This window comes from Somniosus microcephalus, chromosome 3 (genome assembly GCF_052327205.1).
Source record: "Somniosus microcephalus isolate GS21.2 chromosome 3, FLI_Smic_1.0, whole genome shotgun sequence".
Lineage (NCBI taxonomy): Eukaryota > Metazoa > Chordata > Chondrichthyes > Squaliformes > Somniosidae > Somniosus > Somniosus microcephalus.
Genome location: NC_140989.1, coordinates 289,279,759 through 289,304,118, shown reverse-complemented (window position 1 = coordinate 289,304,118; position 24,360 = coordinate 289,279,759). Strand labels below are relative to the sequence as shown.

Below are 24,360 nucleotides of genomic sequence, written 5' to 3'. Positions count from 1 at the left end.
TGGGAGCCCGTAAAACCCTCCCGCCATAGGACTAACCGCCCTAATGGCTGGTTCAAAGATGGTTACGGTCACGGAATGAGCGTTAATCACGGCCATAAATCCTTCCACCACTTCATACAGTTCCCCAAAGGGAACAGTGTGAAGACACGTATGACGACGACATTGCTAAATAAATAAATGGAATTAAAAAAATTCTTTTAGGGCTTTTAAAAGTCTTTAAATTGCTTTAATTCTCTTTAAAACTACTTCAGATTACTCAAAATAATGTAAACATTTTAAAAAGTTTATAAAAGTTACCAAAATCTTCAAAAAACTTCCAAAAACCTATTTAAACTGCTGCTTTGCATGTAAAAAAGCAAAGCAGCTTGACAGAAACATTGGGGGCGTGTCCAGTGAAACTGAGACCTCAAGGGGCGTGTCTCACTTACACTGCACGCTCCTGGGTCCGCGCTGGCTGCACTCCTGGGCGGCGTGACGTCATACGCTGCCCGGGAATGTGCTTTCTATTTCTCCAAGTTCAGGCGTCCCAGAAGCTGATCGGCAGGAGCGCGGGGTAAGTGCAAATACGGGGCTTGCACGCGCTGCAAGCCCCGTTCTGGAATTTCTGGCCCATTATATTTATGGGCCCTAGTTCTGGTCCCACCCGCAAGTGGAAACATCTACTCTACGTCTACCCTTTCAAACCCCTGTATAATCTTAAAGACCTCTATCAGATTGTCTCTCAGTCTTTTCTTTTCTAGGGAAAAGAACCCCAGCCTGTTCAATCTTTGCTGATAGGTATAATCTCTCTGATGTCATTCTAGTAAATCTTTTTTGCACCTTCTCCAGTGCCTCTATATCCTTTTATAATATGGAGACCAGAACTGTTGACAGTATTCCAAGTCTGGTCGAACCAAGGTTCTATACAAGTTTAACATAACTTCTATACTTTTTAATGCTACCCCTCTATAAATGAACCCCAGTGCTTTGTTTGCTTTTTCATGGCCTTATTAACCTGCATCGCTACTTTTAGTGATTTGTGTATCTGTATCCCCAGATCCCTCTGCTCCTCTACCCCATTTAGACACTTAGGGCTAAAAATTCAGTTTGGGGCGCCCAGCTCACCTGGGCGCCGGAATTACCGCTGCGCGCGGAGCCACTTGCGCCATCGGGATATTCAGTTTCAGCACCCCAAGTGGAAGCCGGCCGCTAAACAAGGGTTTCAGCGCCCCGCTTGGGGTGCTGAAACTGAATATCGGCACGCAAAGTGCCGCAGCGCCACCCGCTGCGGCACGGCAGGCTGCGGTACTGCAGGCCTTCCTCCCACTGTTAAGGGGGAGGTGCCTGCAACAGCGCGATCCCCGCTCGCGAGTGCCAGCAAATGAGCCCGGCACCAAGGAGAAGTGCCGGGCTCTCAGGAAACAGCCGGCAATGCCGCGGGGGGGCGGTGTAGGAGGCCGGGGACGGAGGTGCAGGCAGGCGGCCGCCGAAAAAGCGGCCGGCTGCACCTCCACCTTAACTCGCCCCACTACCGCCACAGGTAGGCCCCTGTGTACCGGTCGCTGTTTGCGGCCGGCGCGGAGGAGGCGGGCGCGACCAAATATGGCCAGCGGGGCGATAGCGGGGCACTGCGCACACCGATGACGTCATCGGTGGTGGCGCAGCGCTACAGGCTAACGCCGCCATTAGCGCCCCGCTAAATATCGTGGTGGTTGTGGCCAGAGGCGCAAAAGCCCTCTTTGGGCGCAAACTGGTGGCGCAGGCCACTGAATTTCTAGGCCTTAGAGCTGGATTTTATCAATGGAGGCGAGTAGGAGGCGGGACTCCCACTTTTGGGGTTGTAATCCCACCTCCATCGAGTTGTAGCCAACGCACTCGATTTTCCCTTGATTGACCTTGTTGAGCCCACCCAGCTGGCTCAGCAGACCAATTAAGGGCCACCCGGCAACAGGTGACATCACAGATTGACATTTCATCTGTCAAGAGCTTTTGACAGATGAAATATCAGCATTTGACAGCTCTTTGAAGCTGTCAAACACTGACAATCTGTACTCTAAGTTAATTCCTTCCTCTCAGGCTGATTTAGAGATCACTCCAGAACAGAAAGCAGAGGCTGCAACTTTTGACAGCTCGCAGCCATTCTGCTTTCTGTGCCGGTGAGATGAGGGACTCCCGAGACCTGAAGGAAGGAAGCCTGCATTAGTAAGTAAAGGTAAGTAAAACTTATTTAAACACTTTACACACACCAAACACACTTACCTCTGCACTCATGCACCCATCACTCACCTGAACATCGGACATCTCGAACCCTCCAAGCCCTTCAGCCTGACGGTCTGCCTCGCTAACTTGGCGTGGTTTGGAGCCGTCGGGAAGCCCACACTTCAGGGATAAAAATAGGGGTTAGGCCAAAAACTGCCTGTTAACAGGCAGTTAATTGGCACTAATCCCCTCCCCGCCTCGGGGAGGCGGCTCCCAGCACAGGTCAGGTACCCGCCTCCTGGGAAATGGGCATGGAGGCGGGTTGGGGGCGGGATGGGTTCGTGCCCCCCCGATTCTGCAATTTCAACACCCCACACGCCTCCATTCCCGCCTCCATGGCCCAGGGAAATTCGAGCCTTATTTTCCAAGGAGTATGTGTCCTCCTTATTCTTCCTACCAAAATGTACCACCTCACATTTATCTATATTGAATTTAATTTGCCAATTACTGTACATGCTCATTCTGCAAGTTTATTAATGTCTTCCTGTATTTTGTCGCATTCTTCTTCTATATTAACGACACCCCCAATTTTGATGTCATCTTTAAATTTTGAAATTGTACTTCTGATTCCCACGTCCAAATCGTTTTTGTAAATGGTAAACAACAGTGGTCCCAGCACCGATCCTTATGAAACGCCACTTCCTACCTTTTGCCAATCTGACTAACTACCTTTAACCCCTACTCTCTGTTTTCTGTTTTGTAGCCAGATTGCTATCCATTCTGCTACTTGTCCCCTGATTCCACACATTCTGACCTTGGTCATGAGTCTACAATGCTGTAACTTATCAAAGGCCTTTTGAAAATCCAAATATATTACATCTACTGCATTACCTTTATGTTACTTCTTCAAAGAATTCAATAAAGTTGGTCAAGCATGACCATCCCTTTTGAAATCTGTGCTGACTACTCTTTATTATATTTTCAGTGTCCAGATGTTTTTCTATTACATCTTTGAGTAAGGATTCAATCATTTTGTCTACTACCGACGTTAAGCTAATTGGTTTATAGTTCCCTGGATTTGTTCTATCTCCCTTTTTATATATAGGAATCACATTTGCTGTCCACCAGTCCTCCACCTATTTCCTTTTGTAATTCATTTTTATATATATGTAATAGTGCCTGTTATATCTTCCCTAGCTTCTTTTAATCTGGACTGGGGGTTTTATCCTCTCTAAGTTAGATTAGTTTATCAATTATCTCCCCCCTTTTCTATCTTAAATGTCTTTATATCTTTTTTGATCTCTTCTTCTAATGTCATGTCCACCATGTTAGTCTCCCTGCTAAATACCGAGGCAAAGTAATTATTTAATATTTCTGCCATTTCACTGTCATTACCTGTAAGTTTATCTTGCGTATCCCTTAGTGGCCTTATCCCTATCCTGATTTTTCTTTTGCTATTTATGTGTCTGTAGAATACTTTACTATTTCTGCAGCTTGACTTAATAAATCACACCCTCTCCAGCACCTTTGATGCCCTTGTCCCCACTGAAATTATTACATTCTCTCACCCTAGTTGTTCCCCCGGTATACCCCTCAGCTCCGCTCCCTTAAGTCCAAGGGACACAGACTTGAACGTCTTTGGCAGACAACTGGTCTAATCATCCATCATCAGATTTGGCTAGATTATATAAAGCACTACCGGATCCTGTTCTCCATCACTGAAACTGCCCACTATTCTAAGATCACCAGGACGGCAAAAATAACACCAGGCTTCTCTTCTCCAACACTAACCGTCTTCTCAAACCACCGTCCCCTGGTGCCTCCTCCCACACCTCCAACAATAAATGTGAGGAGCTCATGGATTTCTTTTGTTAAAAAGATTGACAACATCCGTTCAACTATTGCTTTCAATTCGCTCCCATCCCCATGCCCACCAGACCTTACTTCCTCTCCGTTTTCCCCCTGTACTAACCCTAAATTTGCATATTTCTCAATTTCTCTCCTATCTCCCCTCTTGCCCTTTCAAAGCTCATCTTGCCAATGAGACCAACTTCCTGCTCTCTCAACCCTGTTCCTACTAAATTGCTGACCACCCTATGTTAACGGATATTGTTAACAGTTCACGTTCCTCAGGTATTGTCCCCCTTTCCTTCAAATCTGTCGTCATCAACCCTCTCCTCAAAAAAACAACCATAGACACCTCCGTCCTTGCAAACTATCGTCCCACCTCCAACCTCCCTTTCCTCTCCAAAGTCCTTGAACGTGTTGTCGCCTCCCAAATCCATGCCCAAGTCCCACTCATCCATCTCCCCTGTGCGTGCTGACCTACATTGGCTCCCAGTTAAGCAATGTCTCGATTTTAAAAGTCTCATCCTTGTTTTCAAATCTCTCCATGGCCTTACCCCACCTTATCTCGGTAATCTACTCCAGCCCTATAACCCCCTAGACCTCTGCGCTCCGCCTATTCTTGCCTTTTAAACATTCCCGCTTTTAAATGCTCCACCATTGGCGGTCATGCCCTAAGTTGCCTAGGTCCTAAGCTCTGGAATTCCCTCCCTAAATCTCTCCGCCTCTCCGCTTCTCTCTCCTCCTTTAAGACGCTCCATAAAACCTACCTCTACCATGCTTTTGGTCATCGGCCCTAACTTCTCCTTATATGGCTCGGTGTCAAATATTGTTTTTTTAATGTAACACTTCTGTGAAACGCCTTGGGATGTTTTATTACGTTAAAGGGACTTTATAAATATAAGTTGTTGTTGTTGTTTATATTCCTTGATAATTTGATCTGTAGTTTCTTTTTGCCTTCCTAATTATTTTTGACTTCTGCCCTAACCTCTTTGTCTTTCCTTTTGTCATCCTCTCCTTCGTTGTTCATTTATTACTGCAACCAAATAAATCATATTTAAAATATGATTGTATAAATTCTGAATCTATAGGTGAACACTTGTGACAAGGCTATCATCTGTCTATTTACAACATCAATACATTCAACAATGATTTGTTTGATAACTTAATATTTTACTTTGATTATTCATTATTTTGTTATCCTTTTATTCTCTTCATTTTAAAATAAATTATAGAAGTACTTTCGAGTTCGCTACAAATTTTCTGATGCAAGATGTTTACCATTGTATGTAGTAATCTAGTACCTTTGTCTTTTTAATTTTAATTTTGCTTTTATTTCTTTATTCATCCATGCTGGCTAGTTTGTTCTTGCTTTTTAGTGGGATATATTTCTCCTGGACTCTATTGATCACTGTTTTAAATATTTCCCACTGCTGTTCTATTTCTTTGTTTGTCAGTAAATGTTTCCAGTTTATTTTCCCTAGTTCCATTTTCATTCCCTTTAAAATCAGCTTTTTTTCCAATTTATTACTTTGAGCTTTATCGTACGTATGTCCTTCTCAATCTTTATCTTAAACCTTATTATGTTGTGATCACTATTGCCCAGATGTTCTCCTTAGCTTACTACTCTTAACTGGTTCATTTCGCATGAACAGATTTAGCAGTGCATCCTCTCTTGTTGGGCTTTTTACATACTAGGTAAGAAAGGAGTCCTGCACGCATCACCTAATCATTACTTTTCAGTTGCTCTTCTTTTCTCACTACTCTTTTCAACCTTACTTATGTCCTTCATTATGAACCTTCACCTTCCACCTAGGTTTCTCAACTTACAAGATGTCCAAGTTCCCATTTGGTATAACTGAGAACAATGAACATTGATATTGGTAGGAGCAAGAGGCACAAAAAAATGGTACATTAAAATAGTTATGGTAAACTGGCTAATTTTACACTGCTATATAAAATAGAAGCTATTTTTAAAGTAGAATATAGATATTAATTTATTACTGCAACCAAATAAATCATATTTAAAATATGATTGTATAAATTCTGAATTTATAGATGAACACTTGTGACAAGGCTATCATCAGTCTATTTACGACATCAATACATTCAACAATGATTTGTTAACTTAATATTTTACTTTGATTATTCATTATTTCATAATCATCCTTTTATTCTTTTCATTTTAAAAGAAATTATAGAAGCACTTTCGAGTTCGCTACAAATTCTTTGATGCAAGATGTTTTTATGTAGTAATCTAGTACTTGGGGTAGGTACACGAAAATCCGGCAGGGCTTCCACTTCTTATCACTATCCACTAGCCCTATTAAAACATATGAAACAGGAAAATGACAGGTAGGAAAAGATCAGCTGGTCCATCAAGCCTGTCCCACACTCATGGCTGGAGCATCATGATTAGACATTACTTCCCCCCAGAAACCATGTAATCTCCAGAGAGAGGGAAAACAAAGAAATACAGGGCCAAAAAAGGGGGAAAAATTGAATATTTGAAATTGACAGGCAGGAAAAGACCAGCTGGTTCATCAAGCCTGCCCCACACCTCATGATCTCATGATGCTGGAACTCATCGTGGTCATGATGCTGGAGCATCATGACTAAACACTCTTCACCCTCTCCATCCGCAGCCATGTAGGCTGGAATTTTCCGGGGTCCGTATGGGTGTGATCGGAGGCAGATCGGGTGGGAAGGTTCAAATATCTTGCAGCGGGTTGGGAACCCGCCATCATCCCGTCCCCAAGAGCCTTTCCCTCTGGTGCGTCTGTCAGCGTGGCAGCGACCTGACCGGCAGAGGTGGGCGACCCAATTTAAAGGATTATTAGCTTGTTGTCAGACCCTTAAGAGTCTTTTTTAATCTTACTTTTCCAATTTCACTGGATGCCCATGTGACTTGTGCTGCTCAGGGATCACGTATATCAACCTGAGGTGGGAGTTGAGTGGCCATTGGTCCAGCTGATTAGTTGACAGCATAAAATGTAGTATAAAAGCTCCCACCTGACAGCTGATCACTTTTCTCAGGCAGAAGCTGTTGCTCAATGCATTGTCAGCACAGATTGAGCTTTCTGCGGGCTGCAAGTCTTTCCAGCAAAGTCTCCATCCAGTGTCACCTCATTTGTAAGAACCTCTTGCACCATTGACAGACTGCTTCTGTCATCTCTACTTCACCTGCCATATATTCCATCAATATGAGTGCTGTTTATACTGTCTCACCTTGGTCCTCAGAATCTGACCACAATGAGCTCCAACACCAGTAGCACCAGGCACACCAGCAGCACCAACAACAACAATACCAATCTTCTCCGCAATCACCTGATGCTGCACAGGACAGAGGACATCAGCACATGAACACATTGCTGCCCGGGAGGCTAGGGATGGCCTCATCATGGGCAGATTTACTTAACTTTATGCTGTACACCACATGATGTGCCAGGTTGGCACCTCCCCACATCAACACCATAAAGCATCCTTACAATAACCAAGCCATTCTTTTCACACTAACCACCATTGCTGGAGGTACCGTTATGTCTCACCATTCACTGCAACTCACTAAGCCATTTCCAAAGGTGCACACAAATCTGTCTAAGTCCGGAAAGTGTTGAAAATAAGGATTTTTATGTTTGACAGCACATTAACGGAAACCTTACATAAACATTGGCTAAAACACCCAAGTGGTTACTCTTGTGAATCTACTTGCGTGTCATTTTTCTCTTCCGCGTGCTTCTACAAGGTGCTACCCCTGTGGCTTCAGCAGAGGTAGAGGCAACCTGCTCACTTCCCTGCTGCAAAAGAGCTGGAGAGCATCTTGCTGCACATCAGTGGGGCCATGAGGACTCACGTCTATGATGACATCCCTCCTAGAGAGGAGGTTTATGAGCCTCTACATTCTATTCTCCATAGATAACCATCTATTCTCCATAGAGACAATGTGCTCCTGTGAGTGGCGCATTAGCTGCTCCATGCAGGTGGCCATCCTATCCACGGAGGAGCCTACAGTCACCATCGCCTGCGACACAGTGGTGCTCATGTTGGAGATGGAGTCCTCCATTCTGTGAACATTTGCAGACATCGCGTTCACAAAACCTGTCAAGAGTCCCCTGCACTTCTTCCTGCACCGCCAGGATTGCCTTCTTTCTGGATGGCTCCCGAGGCTCAGCGACTGCATGCAGCTGAGCAGAGCTAAGAGCATCCTGCGCCCTCTGGCGAGGACTCCACTGCTGTCCCTGTCTCCACCATCTGCTCTTGCTCACTTGTGAGTTGTGAGATACCAGGTGTGCATATCTGTGCTGGTGCAGGGTGCGCCTATGTCTGGTGACGGTGCGCCCTCAGAGGCTGGAGGCTGCTCTGAGGAGTCATCTTCCTCTTCCTCCTGGACAGTGGGGTGGGGGGGGAGGTGGTGGCTCTTGATGGACCTGTGGGAGAGTAAAGAGATGAGTTAGATTTGTCATTTGAAGAATGGATACAGATACCATTATGCACATGATGACCATTCAGTGGCTGCTGACATCAGTCCCCATATGAATGACTGATGTATGCCATGTAGCTGTATGTTATGTAATTCTGTCACCAAGTTACTGAGATGTCCCCCTCTCTCCACCTCCCACCTCCACCTGCTCGGCGACTCCAGATATTTCTAAAGCAGTCTCCTCTGTTGTTGTAAGGTTTGCAAATGATGGAGGGCCACCACCGGTTCTCTCCTTCTCCCTCTTATTTTGGGTGCTCTTTTCCTACAAGGAGGGAAGGAAGAGAAGGTTGAGTGAGAGCGATGGAATGAGTGTAAGGTATGGATGGATTAGATCTTTAGAGGGAGACTATGATGGAGTGGGGTGCCAAAGCCAAATGGCCTCCTTGCGTCTTGTTAGTTGGTATGATTGCATTAGGATGAGGGTGAGTGTGAGGGGTGGCTAGTCAGATGGGGCTGTGATAATGTAGATAGAGAGCGAGGGATGGGTGGACATGCAAGGTATGTTGGTGTGAATAAGGATATGCAGGAGTAGGTTTTGGAAGGCAAAGTGATGGGGATGTGATGAGAAGCACAGCAGGATGAAGTTGAGTGTGGCTTTGCACTCACGTTTCCTGGTCTAATGAGATCATTGAAACATTTGCGGCACTGCACCCAGGTCCTCCTGATCACATCCCTGCTTTTGAACTCCCTGCAATCTCCAACCAGGCTGTTTCGGTCTCTTGGGGAGGCCTCTTCCACCCATTGAAAGGGAAGAGGACCTCCCTGCGTGCTCTGACTCCCTCCATAAGCATATGGAGCGAGTCATCAGAGAACCTGGGTGCAGCCCTCTGCCTCTGTGCAGTCATTTTCAAAGTGCAACACTCCAACACTGCACTGACTGCACTATTTTAGATTAACCTTCAAATGTAATGTGGCCATGGCCCTTTAAATATTCCGGCTGAAAACGCGTCATGGATGACGTCAGCAGACCCGCACCATTTAATTGGGACGGGTAATGTGCAGGGTGGGCTTAATAGGCCCTATTGACGTAAAGTCGTTTTGTGCAGCGGGATGGAGCCAGCAACAGGGTCATGATCTGCCATGGGCACCGCCTGCACTGGACCCGCCCAGTTAGGGAAAATTCCAGCTGTAATCTGAGAGAAGCAGAAAAAAAGAGAAAAAACCCAGGACCAATAAGGGAAAAAGTGCTCTGGAAAATTTCTCTACGACCCCCACAGGCGATCAAAATGAGTCCAGGAGATCCCACGGACCAACTGTTCTCTATAATGACACTGTTCTATATGATGTGATCTCTATCCCAGTCAGGAACTGGTCCAGCTTCCTCTTGAAGCCATGCACACACCCCACAAGCCGGCAACATATTCCAAATTTTCACTAATCTCTGGGAAAAGAATAATCACATAACATCTAGTCTGTTCTAACTGAAATAATCTGGCTGGGAAATTCCCTACCTTAGCGCTGACTATTAAAGCCATTTTTCTTGAAAAAATGACAGCCGCCTCACTTCCGGCGTGGGACATGACGGCCGCCATTTTGCTGAGGACGATAAGGCTGCCATTTACAGCGCTGGCCTCTGAATTGTAAATTAGCATATTGTGACATCAATCGCCATGCAATGCCTGAATTTAGGCCGCAACTGCTAATATGGAAGTTTTTTCCTCACTATTACGCTTGGTCCTAACCACGCACATAAAAGCGTGCATAAAGCAGCCTGCAGAGATGCTGTCTGTGCTTCTTAAAGGGACACACACATCTTTCAGGTAATTTTGGATTTAAGCTTTTTGGAATTTTTTTAATAAAAGTTTTGAAAGTGTGCCTCTGAGAAGACAGAAAATGCTGGAAATACTCAGCAGGTCAGGCAGCATCAGTGGAGAGAGAACCAGAGTTAATGTCTAAGGTCGAGATGCTGCCTGACATGCTGAATATTTCCTGCATTTTCTGCTTTTATTTCAGATTTCCAGCATCCACTCGCAGAGGGAAGCAGAAGAGGAAGAATGCAACCCAGATGGCCCCTTTCTGGCCGGGATATCCAGGATGGAATCATCTGCCTGTGGTACCAGTGACCACAACCCCAATTCCCCTTTCAACATTTGTCCCATTTCTTACCTTCCCTGTTACTGACTATCACAGTGTCCTCTTGGCCACAATGCTGAAATAAAAGCCACCACAAAGCACACGTTCCAATCCACCTTTATCCATATATACATCCAATATGACATCAAGAACTCAACTAATCACCCTCGTGCATTCCCTTAGTGACGGTCTTGTATTTGCCTTTGCCTATCCTAGTGATGCCATGCAATGCTACCCCAGTGTTTGCAACATAGCTGGTGGAAGGCTGCTGACTGTCAGTGGGGAACACTGCAGATGGCCGTGCAGTACGACCCCGAGAAGCTGGTGGCTGGGAGTCTCAAATCGAGTGACGGTGTTTCTTCTTTTTTTTCACTCTCTTTTCCCCCTTCTTGGTCACCCACTGGCTGGGCAGGCTGGATTTCTTGGGTGTCTGAAATGGAGCAGGCACAAGGGTAGAGTTGTGGTGAGCGGAGGGCAGGAAAGCAAGACCTGCATGCTTACACTATGTGTACCTTGTAAATCAGATGATATTGTGGGTTGAGGGGGAAGTGGGATGTGAGAAGGAGGATGTATGAGGATACCAGCATCTTGTATTCTTTCAGCTCTGTCGCTGGCCAAGGTTTCAGCCATGCCCCTGCCAAAAATGGCCAGCAGCATCTCCTCCAAGGGGGTGAGGTGAAGCCAGGAATGGGAGGTGTGCTTCTTTGATACAGATTGTTGGTAGGTGAGTGATGGGAGGGGTGAAGGGTTGTGCAATGAGCAGTGTGAGAGGCCAGTGGTGCAGTTAATAGGAGACAGCTTTGGAAGATGCATTCACTAACCTTGACCAATCGTCTGAGGTCATGAAACTTCTTTGGGCACTGGAGCCAGCTCCTGGGGACGCCATTGCTGGCAGTCACAACCTCGGTGGTCCCACATCCTTCTTTCTGGAGGGCCTCCTGGTCCCCTATGTGTAGAGAACCTCTCTTGCAGTGTTGACCCCCTACACAAAGCTGGAGTGCTGCGTGCGAGACCCAGGTTGGTCCTTCCCTGGCTCGTTGAGCCAGTTGTTAGTGCTTGAAGCATTTTTACCATTTTTTTACATGTGGAAGGCAGCTCAGCTTTAAGAGCCATGTTGGAATTATTTTTAATGTTTTTTTTTCCAGAAGGCATTTGGGCTCTAAGGGCTAAAGACTGCCTATTTTTAAATGATTTTTATTTTTTCATCTTAGAAGGCAGTTCCCCTTTAAGGATCAATACTGCTTTCTAAAATGACACTCTAACTTTAAGAGAATGATGTCTCGCTCCAGGGGTGCTACGGTCACACTACATTGGGCCTCCTGCTGAGACTTCCGCTCAAAACAGGGCATTACACTGTAGGTTTTGCGCTGTGCTAATTTAAATCAGCAGGCAGCACCAAAATACCAGTGCTGCCTGCGCTGTTATTGCGGCCCGCGGTGGCACTGGCTGTTTCCTGGCCTTAATCATTAGATACGTCATCCCGCCCTTTTATTATTTTATGTACCTCTATTAGGTCGCCTCTAAGTCTACGCTTTTCTAAAGTAAAGTAAATAGACCCAGCTCTTTAACCCTATCTGAGTAACTAAGGCTCTTTAAGCTGAGGATCCTCTGAACCTTTTCTAAGGCCACTATATCACCCACCGTATGAGGACCAAAGCTGGACATAGTTTTCTAGATGCGGTCTAATGAAGGACCTGTATAAGGACAGATTGGTATCCTTTGACTTGAATTGACTGATTTTATTACAGTAATACAACCCAATACCCTATTTGCTTTGGCTATGGCTTCTCTGCATTGGTCGTGAACCTTGTGATCGGTGCACAATAACACTTAGATCCTTTCCTCTCTCAACCGCTTTCAATATTGTTCCCTGTAAATGGTAAGTATATTCGGCATTGATCCTGCCTACATGCAGGATCAAGGCAGAGTATCACACATCATTTGTTTAGGTTAAATGCCATTAGCCGTTGTTTGGTCCATTCCACTAGTGTATCTAAATCTATTCGCAGAAGATTATACTCCTATACAGTCTTATTCACACAAATTGTTGTATCATCTGCAAAGTTGCTGACCATACCCTCAACACCACTAGCCAGTCGTTAAAGAAAGCTGTGAACAGTAATGAGCCTAACACCGATCCCTGTGGGACACCACTGGTAACCTGCCTCCAGGTTGATCCACAACCATTGACTACAACTTTCTGCCTGCTGGATTGGAGTGTGTCAAATTCCAAATGATACCACAAGATTCTATCTTCTGATGTAACCTAGTGTGAGGTACCTTATCAAAGGCTTTCTGAAAATCCAGGTAGACAATGTCAAACAGATTACCCTCATCTACTAACCTAGTAACTTTAACAAACTCAAGCAAGTTTGTAAGACACAATGAGCCAGAAATTAGGATCGGGTGCTTGCCGCACGTGCAAGCCCCCGATCTGCACTCACCCTGCGCGTTGACATCTGAAGCCCGGGCCTGCTTGCATTTCCTGTCCCTGGCCTGGTTCCGATGTCGGCGCGATGTGCTTACCTGATCCAGCGGCGTAGTTAGTGCGATGTGCCGGCTGGGATCAGTTGAGCACTCTGCAGCCAATCAGGGGAGGGGAAACTCATTCATGAGTTTGATAGTAAAGACTGTCAAACTCATGAAAAGTACGGGCACCCAAAAGACTAGTTCAACTTTAATTAAAATTTAAAAAAACATCCCAATAATTAAATAAGCTATAAATAACTTTAAAAAACTATTTAAAACAATTAATAAAATTTTTGAAAAAATTATTTTTTTACGAATTCGGGTCTAAAAATAAACTTACCTTACTGTACAGTCCTTAAAAACAATGAAGCTGTGGAAAAAATCCACTCCTTACGCCTCCTTTTTTCATTTCCAAAAAGTCCAGGCCCTTGCACACGCGCAAACCTGTCAAAACGAAGGAAGTTCAACGCGTGCGCGCAGAGTCCTGCGCGCACGCGTTGGACCTCTTAACCCCTTAGTTTGATGGAGAGGAAATGCCGGTTTCCCGCGCATGTGCTGTGCATGCTGGAATCCAGCAATTCCTCTGGCCACACGCGTGAGTACACCGTCCATACTCACGCATTGGAAACGGAATTACTGGCCCATTCTTATTTTCCAGAATCCATGTTGAGTATCTCTAATAGCCCCTTCTCTTTCCCAGTGATCATAAAGAGCATCTGTTAAGATCCCTTCAAGCAGCTTCCCTATGATCAATATCAAACTGATGGGCATGCAGTTCCCTGGCTCTGATTTATTCCCTTTTTGGAAAATCCGAACAACATGAGCTACCTTCAAATCTCGGGTAACAATCCCTGACTCTATTGAGCTGTTGAAGATATGGGCAAGGGGCTCACATAGCACCCATCCCATCTCTTTAATCACCCTTTGGTAGATGTCATCTGGATCTGAAGCCCAATCTATTTTGAGATTTCCTATTCCATCCAAAATGGCATTCTTATCTATTTTTATATTTATAATATTATTGTCTATATCCCACAGTTGGAAAACTAGCGTCATCCACAGGAGTGTAGACTGATGCAAAATAATCATTTAAAAGCTCTGCCATAGCATGAGAATCTGTTTGAATATTTCCTGAACTGTCTTTCAGTGGTCCTATACCATCTTTAATGGTCTTCTGACTCTTGACGTAGCTGAAAAAGCATTTGCTATTGCTATCACAATTGTGTGCCATCTTCTTTTCCAAAGATCTCTTAGTTTCTCTAATGGATGCTTTTATCTCCCTTAATTGTGTGTAATATTTCTCCCTGTTCTCCTGTGAGTTAAATTCTTAAGTCTGTAAAGTGCCTTCTGCTTATGTTTAAATTGTCTCTGCACGTTTCTTGTTAGCCATAATGGTTTTGCTTTACCATGTGCCCATCTCTTAACCAGTGGGACACACATGGCTTCATAATTGCTTTAGAATGGTTTTGAAGACAACCCATTATCCTCATTATTTATTTGCCTATCTAGTAGGGTTGTTCAGTTCATTTCAGGCATTTTTGCAAAATTAGCCCTCTGATAATCAGAAACCAGTATTAGATTATCTGCAGCAAAATGTATATATACATGTTTAGATGTCAGGTAAGACAAATCCAAGTTAAATTGTGATTCCCTTCATAGTTGAATATTACTTACATTAATTTTACAGGCTCACAAGTGAAGTATTTCCTTTGAGTGATATTTTATTTAATTGCATTTTGATTCCAGACTGAAAATATTGACAAGAGACTGAATTCCTGTTGAAATATCTGATTTAATGGTCCGTATTTTCTGATGCCTACGGGTGTGTACGTGCTGTGTACACACCTGTAGGGACATCGGAAATGCCGGTTTCAGGCATGCGAAGCGCATGCGTTGAAAACCGGCATTTCCGATCTTTCAAAAATGCTCTTGACAGATCGCACGCTTGCCCTGGAGAAGGGCCTCTGTGGTGGGGGGGTGGTGCGGGGGGAGAGTTCCACTTTCTGCAGAACCTCTGCCCGCTGAAAACCCTTAAAAGTCTCACGCCTGGTAAAAGCAGGCGTAAGGCCTGCTTTTACCAGCATAAGAGTTGAAAAAAGTAACTTTATTTTCACTCATTTATAATTTTAAAATACTTTTAAAAAAGGTACGTTTATTTTTAGCCCCATAAAAAACTTTAATTTTTTTTCCAAAAAATTTAATTTGTTTAAAATATTTAATTTAATGTAATTTTAACTCATTTTAAAAATGTGATGGTTTTTTTAAATGTATTTAATGTTTTAGTGTCTTTTGGGGGTGATCTCCATTCATATTTGACAGGTCTATCTGTCAAAAGTATGAAGGGAGATTCCCTTCTCCTATTGGCTGGCCTGGCCCACGTGGTCCCAGGGATGCTTGTGAACTGCATGCGCCTCTGGGATACGTGGGCCCTGCGCATTTCGACTGTGGTGAGGCCCAGGAGCGGAAGTGTCCTGACCTCGGGAGTCTCAGGTAGGTTCGTAGATTTTTTTCCAATAGGAGGCATCCGCACGCAGGAAGCCTGCTATCGGAAATTACAGGCCGTTGTTTTCAGATAGATGCAGTTGCAAAGCTTCAAAATGACAATTTTTAATTTGAAAATTTGCAATGTGCCCTCTTTAACCATTTGCAGTAATGATCTGAATAAGCACATTGGCCCAGTCTGGCAGCTGAAGTGGACTGAACAGGACAGAAATTCTAAAGGGGATGAAAAGGAGGGGACCTTGATCTCCACAGCTGCAGATGGCAGGGTTGCCAAATGGGCTCTTGCGAAAGGACTGGAATCATCAGGTAAGTCTAGAATTCAATTATATATTGTCAGTGGCAGCTAGAGGCAATTAACAGATGTTTAATTTGCAATATTTAAGCTACTACCAAAGTACATCTGAAGTACAATTAGCCTCAGCACTGATCAGAGGAAAATCAGTCCCCACTCCTAATTACCATCAAGCACCCCTCACTGGAAAGTGCTTGTGTGCAGAAAGCAAGCGAAGATAGGATTAGGCATGGTTCTAAAGAATAGGCCAGACACTCACGATTTAGGCTGATACTTGAATAATTTTCCACTGTGGCAAGGTACCAGTGGGCTGCTGGGATCTATGGATCTGAGAAAAGGGAGAAAACTGGGGAAAAAAGTGTCCCTTACTAATTTACTATCAATTTTCCTTCCTCCCTCAATTCTCTAGCAGTGCAGTGGAGCTAAGAATCAGGAAATCCAACTAATAGAACTCATTTTCCACACTCTGCGGTTATTGATAAATTTTGGTTGTGCATCTTTGCACTTTAAAGCTAGAATTATTCTGCACTCTGTGGAAATTTGTGTGAGATGACTATTTATATGGGGTCTCATATCTCTCAGTTCTCATGTGCTTGGTTGTCCCTTGAGTTATATTGCTACTTTTGCATTAATGGGCTCCAAAAACCACTTCATATTGGCATAGAAGTGGCACTATAAGTGTACCTACATTTTAAGAAGTAACACTGCTTAACATTCAACAATCAGCGCTAAGCTAAAACAAAATAAAAAATTATGGAAATAAACAACATAGGGCCAATTTGTACAGTGCACAGCTGCATCAAGTAGGTCATCAATGCCTTCTTTGCCAGCGCTAAACAATACATCACATTCCCAATTGACACCAGTAGGCAACATAAGAATGCTCAGGGATTTGCAGCAGTGCCTGCCTTCCCTCATGTTCAGGGTGTCATTGACTGCACACATGTTGCTATCAGGGTATCAGAAGACCAGCCAGCAGCCTTTGCAAATGGAAAGGGCTCTCACTCAATTAATGTTCAGCTTGTCCCCGATCACAGAAACAGGATAGTGTAGGAATTGACAAATTCCTAACTAATAACTGAGGTTGACTCAGGAGATCAATCAAACAGGTCTTTAATGTAAGACTAAACGAGTTCAAACAGTTTGATGAGATCGATACAGGAGAGCCACGAAAACAGGTCTTAACAAGATGGAGATTCCACGAGGACTGCCTGGGCAGTCACGTGGTTTGCGACGTGACGTCATCGCATTTGCCCACGTTTTCCCACGCTCTTAAAGGGGCCACGCCCCGTGCATACAAACACTATATACAAAACAAAGTAATGTCTAACACAATGGTACAGGCTTAGGCTGGTGTCAGAACATCGTTAAAGGGAATTATGTACAGTTGCCCAGAGTCATTCAGTGGCTCCGCCACATGCGCCCCCCCAGAATTCGCTTTAACGGACAAAGTCAAACGGTGAGGGGGTCTGATGAGCCTGTCGGAATGACTCCTGTACTCCTGAGGTGGAGGCTGCTGGGCGGCTGGCGGTCTGGCGGGCGGTTGCGCTTGGTCTGCCGTAACGGCGATGGGTGGCCGACCTCGTCTTGGCGGTTGTGCTGTCTCGACGGGGCGGTCGAGGTCCAAATGTGCTGGCTTTAATCGATCGACTGAAATGTGGTCCAGTTTACCACCGACATCCACCGTGAAGGTTTTGTCCCCTGCCTCCAACACGCGGAAGGGACCAGTATATGGGGCCTTGAGTGGATCCCTATGAGCATTGTGGCGAATAAAGACGTATTCTGCCTTGTGAAGCTCCGTTGGAACGTGCGAACTCTGCAGCCCGTGGTGCGAAGTGGGCACTGGCGCGAAACATCTGGCCGCCTCTTGGTGACTAGTAAGCTGGTCAGACGCGGACCAAGGCTTTGTCGATTCTGGTAGGAAATCCCCTGGGACTCGCAGCGGTTGACCATACACCAGCTCCGCGGATGAAGAGTGAAGGTCTTCTTTGGGGGCCGTGCGAAGGCCCAACAGGACCCACGGTAGCTTGTCTGCCCATCCAGCGTCCTGGAGGCTGGCCCTCAGGGCGGCTTTCAGTGACCGGTGGAAACGTTCACAGAGACCATTCGCCTGTGGGTGGTAGGCTGTGGTGCGGTGTAATTTGACACCGAGTCCTTGGGCCACTGCATTCCAGAGTTCAGAGGAAAACTGTGGTCCCCTGTCTGAAGAAATATCAGCGGGCACTCCGAAATGGGCAACCCAGGTGGAAATGAACGCCCTGGCCACGTCCGCCGAAGTAGTGGATGATAGGGGAACCGCCTCTGGCCATCTGGTGGTGCGGTCAACCATGGTCAGGATGTGTGAAAAACCATGGGAGGGTGGGAGTGGACCCACCAGGTCCACATTGACATGGTCAAACCGTTGCTCCGGAGCTGTGAGGTTGGCCAACGGAGCTTTGATGTGACGCTGTACTTTGGCTTTTTGGCAGACCACGCAGGTGTTGGTCCAGTCGCTGACATCCTTGTGCATGCCGTGCCATACGAATTTCGCTGACATCAGCTTCTGAGAGGCCTTCATTCCTGGGTGTGACAACCCATGTATGGCGTCGAACACTTTGCGGCGCCAGACGGCCGGTACGACAGGGCGAGGGTCCCGTACGGAGACGTCACACAAGAGCGTGGTACCTGCCGCATGGAACTTGACGTCGGCCAACTGGAGGCCAGTGACGGTGGTTCTGTAGGCCTGGACTTCTGGGTCCGAGGCTTGATCCGCTGCCATGAGGGCGTAATCGATGCCTAAATGAACCGTATTGACGGTCGCGCGGGAGAGGCAGTCGGCCACCAGGTTGTCCTTACCGGCCACGTGCTGTATATCCATGGTGAACTCGGATATGTAGGTCAGTTGACGTTGCTGTCGGGATGACCACGGTTCGGCAGTCGTGGCCATGGCGAAGGTGAGCAGCTTATGGTCCACAAAGGCGGTGAAAGGACGTCCTTCCAGGAGGAAGCAAAAATGGCGGATGGCCAGAAAAAGAGCGAGCAACTCCCGGTCGAACGTGCTATACGCTCTCTCGTTCCACCGTAGTTGACGGCTGAAGAATGCCAACGGCTGCCACGTCCCATTCACCCACTGCTCTTGCACGGCGCCGATCGCGTAATCTGACGCGTCGGTGGTGAGGGCGATGGTGGCTCCTGGCAGCGGGTGCGCCAGCATAGTCACATTGGCCAAGGCGCTTTTGGTGTCGGTGAACGCCCGGGCCATGTCAACCGTCCAGTCTACTGTATCTTTGCCAATCTTGCCCTTGAGGGCCTCGTACAGGGGCTGCATGAGTAGTGCTGCCTTAGGCACGAAACGGTGGTAAAAGTTTACCATGCCCAGGAATTCCTGCAGGGCCTTAATGGTTTGCAGGCGTGGAAAGGACGTCACCGCCTCTACCTTCGCTTGTAAAGGAACCGCTCCCTCTGAAGTGATGCGATGCCCCAGGAAATCAATTTGTTGCAGGCCAAACTGACACTTGGCCGGGTTGATAATCAGGCCATGTTGGCTGAGACGTCGAAAAAGGGTACAAAGGTGACAGACGTGTTCTTCTTTAGTGGGACTGGCAATGAGAATATCGTCCAGGTAGACAAAGAGGAACTTGAGGTCCCGCAGCACGGAGTCCATCAGGTGTTGGAAAGCCTGGGCGGCGTTCTTTAACCCAAACGGCATTCTTAAAAACTCGAAAAGGCCGAATGGGGTGATGACTGCAGTCTTCTGGACGTCTTGGGGATGAACGGGGACCTGGTGGTAGCCCTGGACGAGGTCGACTTTCGAGAACATAAGAACATAAGAAATAGGAGCAGGAGTAGGCCAATCGGCCCCTCGAGCCTGCTCCGCCATTCAATAAGATCATGGCTGATCTGATCCTCACCGCCAATCCACTATCACAGAACCATCTCCTGAATCTAACAGAATTAGACACACGAAATAGGAGCAGGATCAGGCTACACGGCCCCTGGGCCCGCTCCGCTACCCACAGGGCCATGACCGATCCGAAACTAGACTCATGTCCAAATTCCTGCCCGCTCCCCATAACCCTTAATTCCCTTTACTTCTAGGAAACTGTCTATTTCTGTTTTAAATTTATGTAATGATGTAGCTTCTACAGCTTTTTGGGGCAGCATATTCCATGGACCTACCACCCTCTGAATGCAGTAGTTCCTCCTCCTCTCAGTTTTGAAAGAGCAGCCCCTTATTCTAAGACTATGCCCCCTAGTTCTAGTTTCACCCATCATCGGGAACATCCTCCCCGCATCCACCCGAACCAACCCCTTCACAATCTTATATGTTTCAATAAGATCGCCTCTCATTCTTCTGAACTCCAATGAGTAGAGTCCCAATCTACTCAACCTCTCCTCATATGTCCATCCCCTCATCCCCGGGATTAACCGAGTGAACCTTCTTTGTACTGACTCGAGAGCAAGTATGTCCTTTCTTAAGTATGGACACCAAAACTGTACACAGTATTCCAGGTGCGGTCTCACCAATACGTTGTACAACTGAAGCAATACCTCCCTATTTTTATATTCTATCCCCCTAGCAATGAAAGCCAACATTCCATTGGCCTTCTTAATCACTTGCTGCACCTGCATACTAACCTTTTGAGTTTTGTGCACCAGGACCCCCAGATCCCTTTGTACTTCAGTACTTTCCAGTTTCTTGCCATTAAGATAATAACTTGCTCTATGATTTTTCCTGCCAAAGTGCATAACCTCACACTTTCCAGTATTGTATTCCATCTGCCAAATCTCTGCCCACTTACTTAGCCTGTCTATGTCCCCTTGCAGGTTTTTTATGTCCTCCTCACTCACTACTTTCCCTCCCATCTTAGTATCATCTGCAATCTTTGATATGTTACACTCGGTCCCCTCCTCCAAATCGTTAATATAGATTGTAAAGAGTTGGGGACCCAGCACTGACCCCTGCGGAACACCACTAGTTACTGATTGCCAGTCTGAGAATGAACCATTTATCCCAACTCTCTGCCTTCTGTTAGATAGCCAATCCTCTATCCATGCCAGAATATTACCCCCAATCCCGTGATTTTTTATCTTAAGCAATAATCTTTTGTGTGGCACCTTGTCAAATGCCTTTTGGAAGTCTAAATACACTACGTCCACTGGTTCCCCTTTATCCACCCTATATGTTACTTCCTCAAAGAATTCCAGCAAATTTGTCAAACATGACTTCCCCTTCATAAAACCATGCTGACTTTGTCCTATTAAATTATGATTATCCAAATGTCCTGTTACTGTCTCCTTAATAAAGGACTCCACAATTTTACCTACCACAGATGTTAGGCTAACCGGTCTATAGTTTCCAGCCTTCTGTCTACTGCCCTTTTTAAATAAGGGTGTTACATTAGCAGTTTTCCAGTCTGCCGGGACCTTTGCCGAGTCCAGGGAGATTTGGAAAATTATTACCAATGCATCCACAATCCCTACCGCCACTTCCCTCAAGACCCTAGGATGTAAGCCATCAGGTCCAGGTGATTTATCTGCCTTGAGTCCCATTATTTTACCGAGTACCACTTCCTTAGTGATTTTGATCGTGTTTAGCTCCTCCCCCCCTTTAGCCCCCTGTTTGTCCAGTGTTGGGATATTCTTAGTGTCTTCTACTGTAAAGACTGATATAAAATATTCATTCAGTGTTTTTGCCATCTCCATATTTCCCACCATTAATTTCCCGGTCTCATCCTCTAAGGGACCAACATTTACTTTAGTCACCCTTTTTCTTTTTATATTACTACTAGCTGAAGTGCCCGGCGGTGCCGAGGCTTTTTCGAGGGCATGTTGTTGTTGGAAGAGAGAGAGGGAGAGCGACTGGGGGGGGGTGAGGGAGGGAGGGCGGGGGGGAAGGGAGGGCGGGGGGGGAAGGGAGGGAAGGGAGGGCGGGGTGGAAGGGAGGGTGGGGGGAAGGGAAGGGGGGAGGGGGGAAGGGATGGGGGGAACGGAAGGGGGGGAGAGGGGGAGGGGGGAAGGGAAGGGGGGAGGGGGGAAGGGAAGGGGGGAAGGGAAGGGGGGAGAGGGGGAGGGGGGAAGGGGGGGAGGGGGGGTGGGGGAGGAGGGAGGGGGGGGCGCGGGGGGGAGGGAGGGGAGGGAGGGCAGGGGGCCCCCCGAGGGTCGCGCCCCCCCCGAGGGTCGCGCCCATCCCGAGGGTCGCGGCACCCCCCCGAGGGTCGCGGCCCTCCCCCGAGGGTCGCGGCCCTCCCCCGAGGGTCGCGCCCCCCCCCGAGCGTCGCGGCCCCCCCCCCGTGGGTCGCGCCCCCCCCCGAGGTGAAGACCGCCGATTGCGGCTGTGCGAGACTTTGGCGGGCCCGGTTGCCAGGGTAACCGTTGACGCTCAGCAAGCCCCGCCCCCCGGCCGAGCCAGAGAGAGACGCCGCGTCTCAGCTCCTGCTGCGCGCGCACCCTAGCGGCGCTGGGCTGAGGCTTGGCCCTCCAGCCTTCGAGTGGGGCCGTGAGGTGCCTAGCTCGGGCGTGGGTGCGAAGGAGAAGCCGAGGCTTCGAGGCCTACCTGGAAAAACGGGGAAAGGTAGGAAAATTAATGAGATTAGATAAGTTAATTCGTTTCTAAATCATTTTTTTTTAAAACAATATGGCCTAGAAATTGAGTTTGCGCTGCGCCGGGGCTTAACGCCGGAAATTTAGCGCCGGTGCTAAGTCGCGCTGTGCGCGCCAAAAATTCAGTAGCGCCGCGCCCAAACGGCTGCCGGCGCTACTGAAGGCTGTTTGCGCCTGAAAACTGGCGCTACGCGCCGCATTGCGGCGCTATTCCGGCGCTGCGGCGCCCGATGCGGTGCGGCAGGCTCGGGAAGTGCAGGCCTCCTCCTTCAGTTAAGGAGGAGCTGCCTGCACCCGCCCGCTGGCCGGTTAAATCGCCACAAAAATGAGCCCGGCATCTCGGGGAAGTGCCGGGCTCGCAGCCGAGAAGCATCTGTTCCGCAGGGGGGTGGTGGGGGAGTCCGGGGAGGGAGGTGCGGGCAGGCGGCCGGCGGGAAAGCGGCCGGCCGCCGCTCCACCTTTATGCGCCGGCGCAAAGTCGTGTAAGACTCTGTTGCCAGAGTCTTAGTTGCGGCTGCCACGGGCGAGGCGGCCGCAACTGAATTTCGGCGCTGTGGCCCGTCACCACGGCAACCGGGACGCTGCGCACACCAATGACGTCATCGGTGCCAGCGCAGCGCTACCGGTGTAACGCCGATGTTGGGCCCTAGTCAATTTCAAAACCGGCTGTAAGTCCAGCGCAATGCCCTCTAGCGCCGCAAAATGGGCGCTAAGCCCACTCAATTTCTAGGCCTATGTGTTTTAAAAGCAACATTTTTTTTAAAGACGCAGAAAGCGGGAAAAAGAAAGGAAAAGTTTGGAATCAAGATGGCGGCGACTCACCTCGGCTCAGAACGATAAGGCCCGGCCACACACGCACCGATTGGCCCGGCGGCACACGCCAGCAACCCGGTGTACGATTGGTCGAGCTCAAGGTCACTCTGTTGCTAATGAGCGGATAATGAGATGCTAATGAGCGGAATGTTGAAGGTTTTTGGGATACCGCGGGCGTGATTTTAGCCCGGCCAAAACGTAAATACGCTTAAAACCGTCTCGGAAGAGTAAGCTTTCTTTGGAGGTAACGCGCGCGTAGGTACGCCCTGTAACTTTCGAGCGCATAGCCCGACAGACGCACAGGCGATGACAGACAGAATGACAGACAGAATGACAGACAGACAGAAGTACCGATTTATATATATAGACTAGCTGAAGTGCCCGGCAGTGCCGAGGCTTTTTCGAGGGCATGTTGTTGTTGGAAGAGAGAGAGAGAGAGCGCGACTGGGGGGGGAGGGAGGGAGGGGGGGAGAGGGAGGGAGGGCGGGGTGGGGGGAGGGAGGGCGGGGGGGAAGGGAGGGGGCGAAGGGAGGGCGGGGGGAAGTGGGGGGAAGGGAAGGGGGGAGGGGGGAAAGGGAAGGGGGGAAGGGAAGGGGGGGAAGGGAAGGGGGGGAAGGGGGGGAGGGAAGGGAAGGGGGGAAGGGAAGGGGAGGGAAGGGGAGGGGGGAGGGGGGGAGGGGGGAGGGCGGGGGGCGGGGGGGAAGGGAAGGGGGAGGGAAGGGGGGTAAGGGGAGGGAGGGGGAGGGGGCGCGGGGGGGGGAGGGAGGGCGGCGGGCCCCCCCGAGGGTCGCGGCCCTCCCCCGAGGGTCGCGCCCCCCCCGAGGGTCGCGGCCCCCGCAGTGGGTCGCGGCCCCCTGCCCCGAGGTGAAGACCACCGATTGCGGCTGTGCGAGACGGCCGGGCGGCCGGTTGCCAGGGTGACGCTTGGCGGCTGGCCCCCCCGTGGGTCGCGCCCCCCCCCCCGAGGTGAAGACCGCCGATTGCGGCTGTGCGAGACGGCCGGCGGGCCCGGTTGCCAGGGTAACGCTGGACGCTCAGCAAGCCCCGCCCCCCGGCCGAGCCAGAGAGAGACGCCGCGTCTCAGCTCCTGCTGCGCGCGCACCCTAGCGGCGCTGGGCTGAGGCTC

At 48.2% G+C, this 24,360-nt stretch overlaps 1 protein-coding gene across 2 annotated transcripts in view; it reads left to right on the top strand.

Annotated features, from left to right (window-relative positions):
• dnai4 (dynein axonemal intermediate chain 4) overlaps positions 1–24,360 on the top strand; it is a 185,495-nt gene that overhangs the window by 145,521 nt on the left and 15,614 nt on the right. Inside the window, exon 12 of one of the 2 annotated variants that reach the window (XM_085982729.1) lies at positions 15,696–15,853. The exons of the other annotated variant lie outside the window; for it this stretch is intronic. Coding sequence (XP_085838855.1) covers positions 15,696–15,853 — 158 coding nt within the window. The remainder of the gene's footprint in view (positions 1–15,695; positions 15,854–24,360) is intronic. 2 annotated transcript variants of the gene reach the window in all.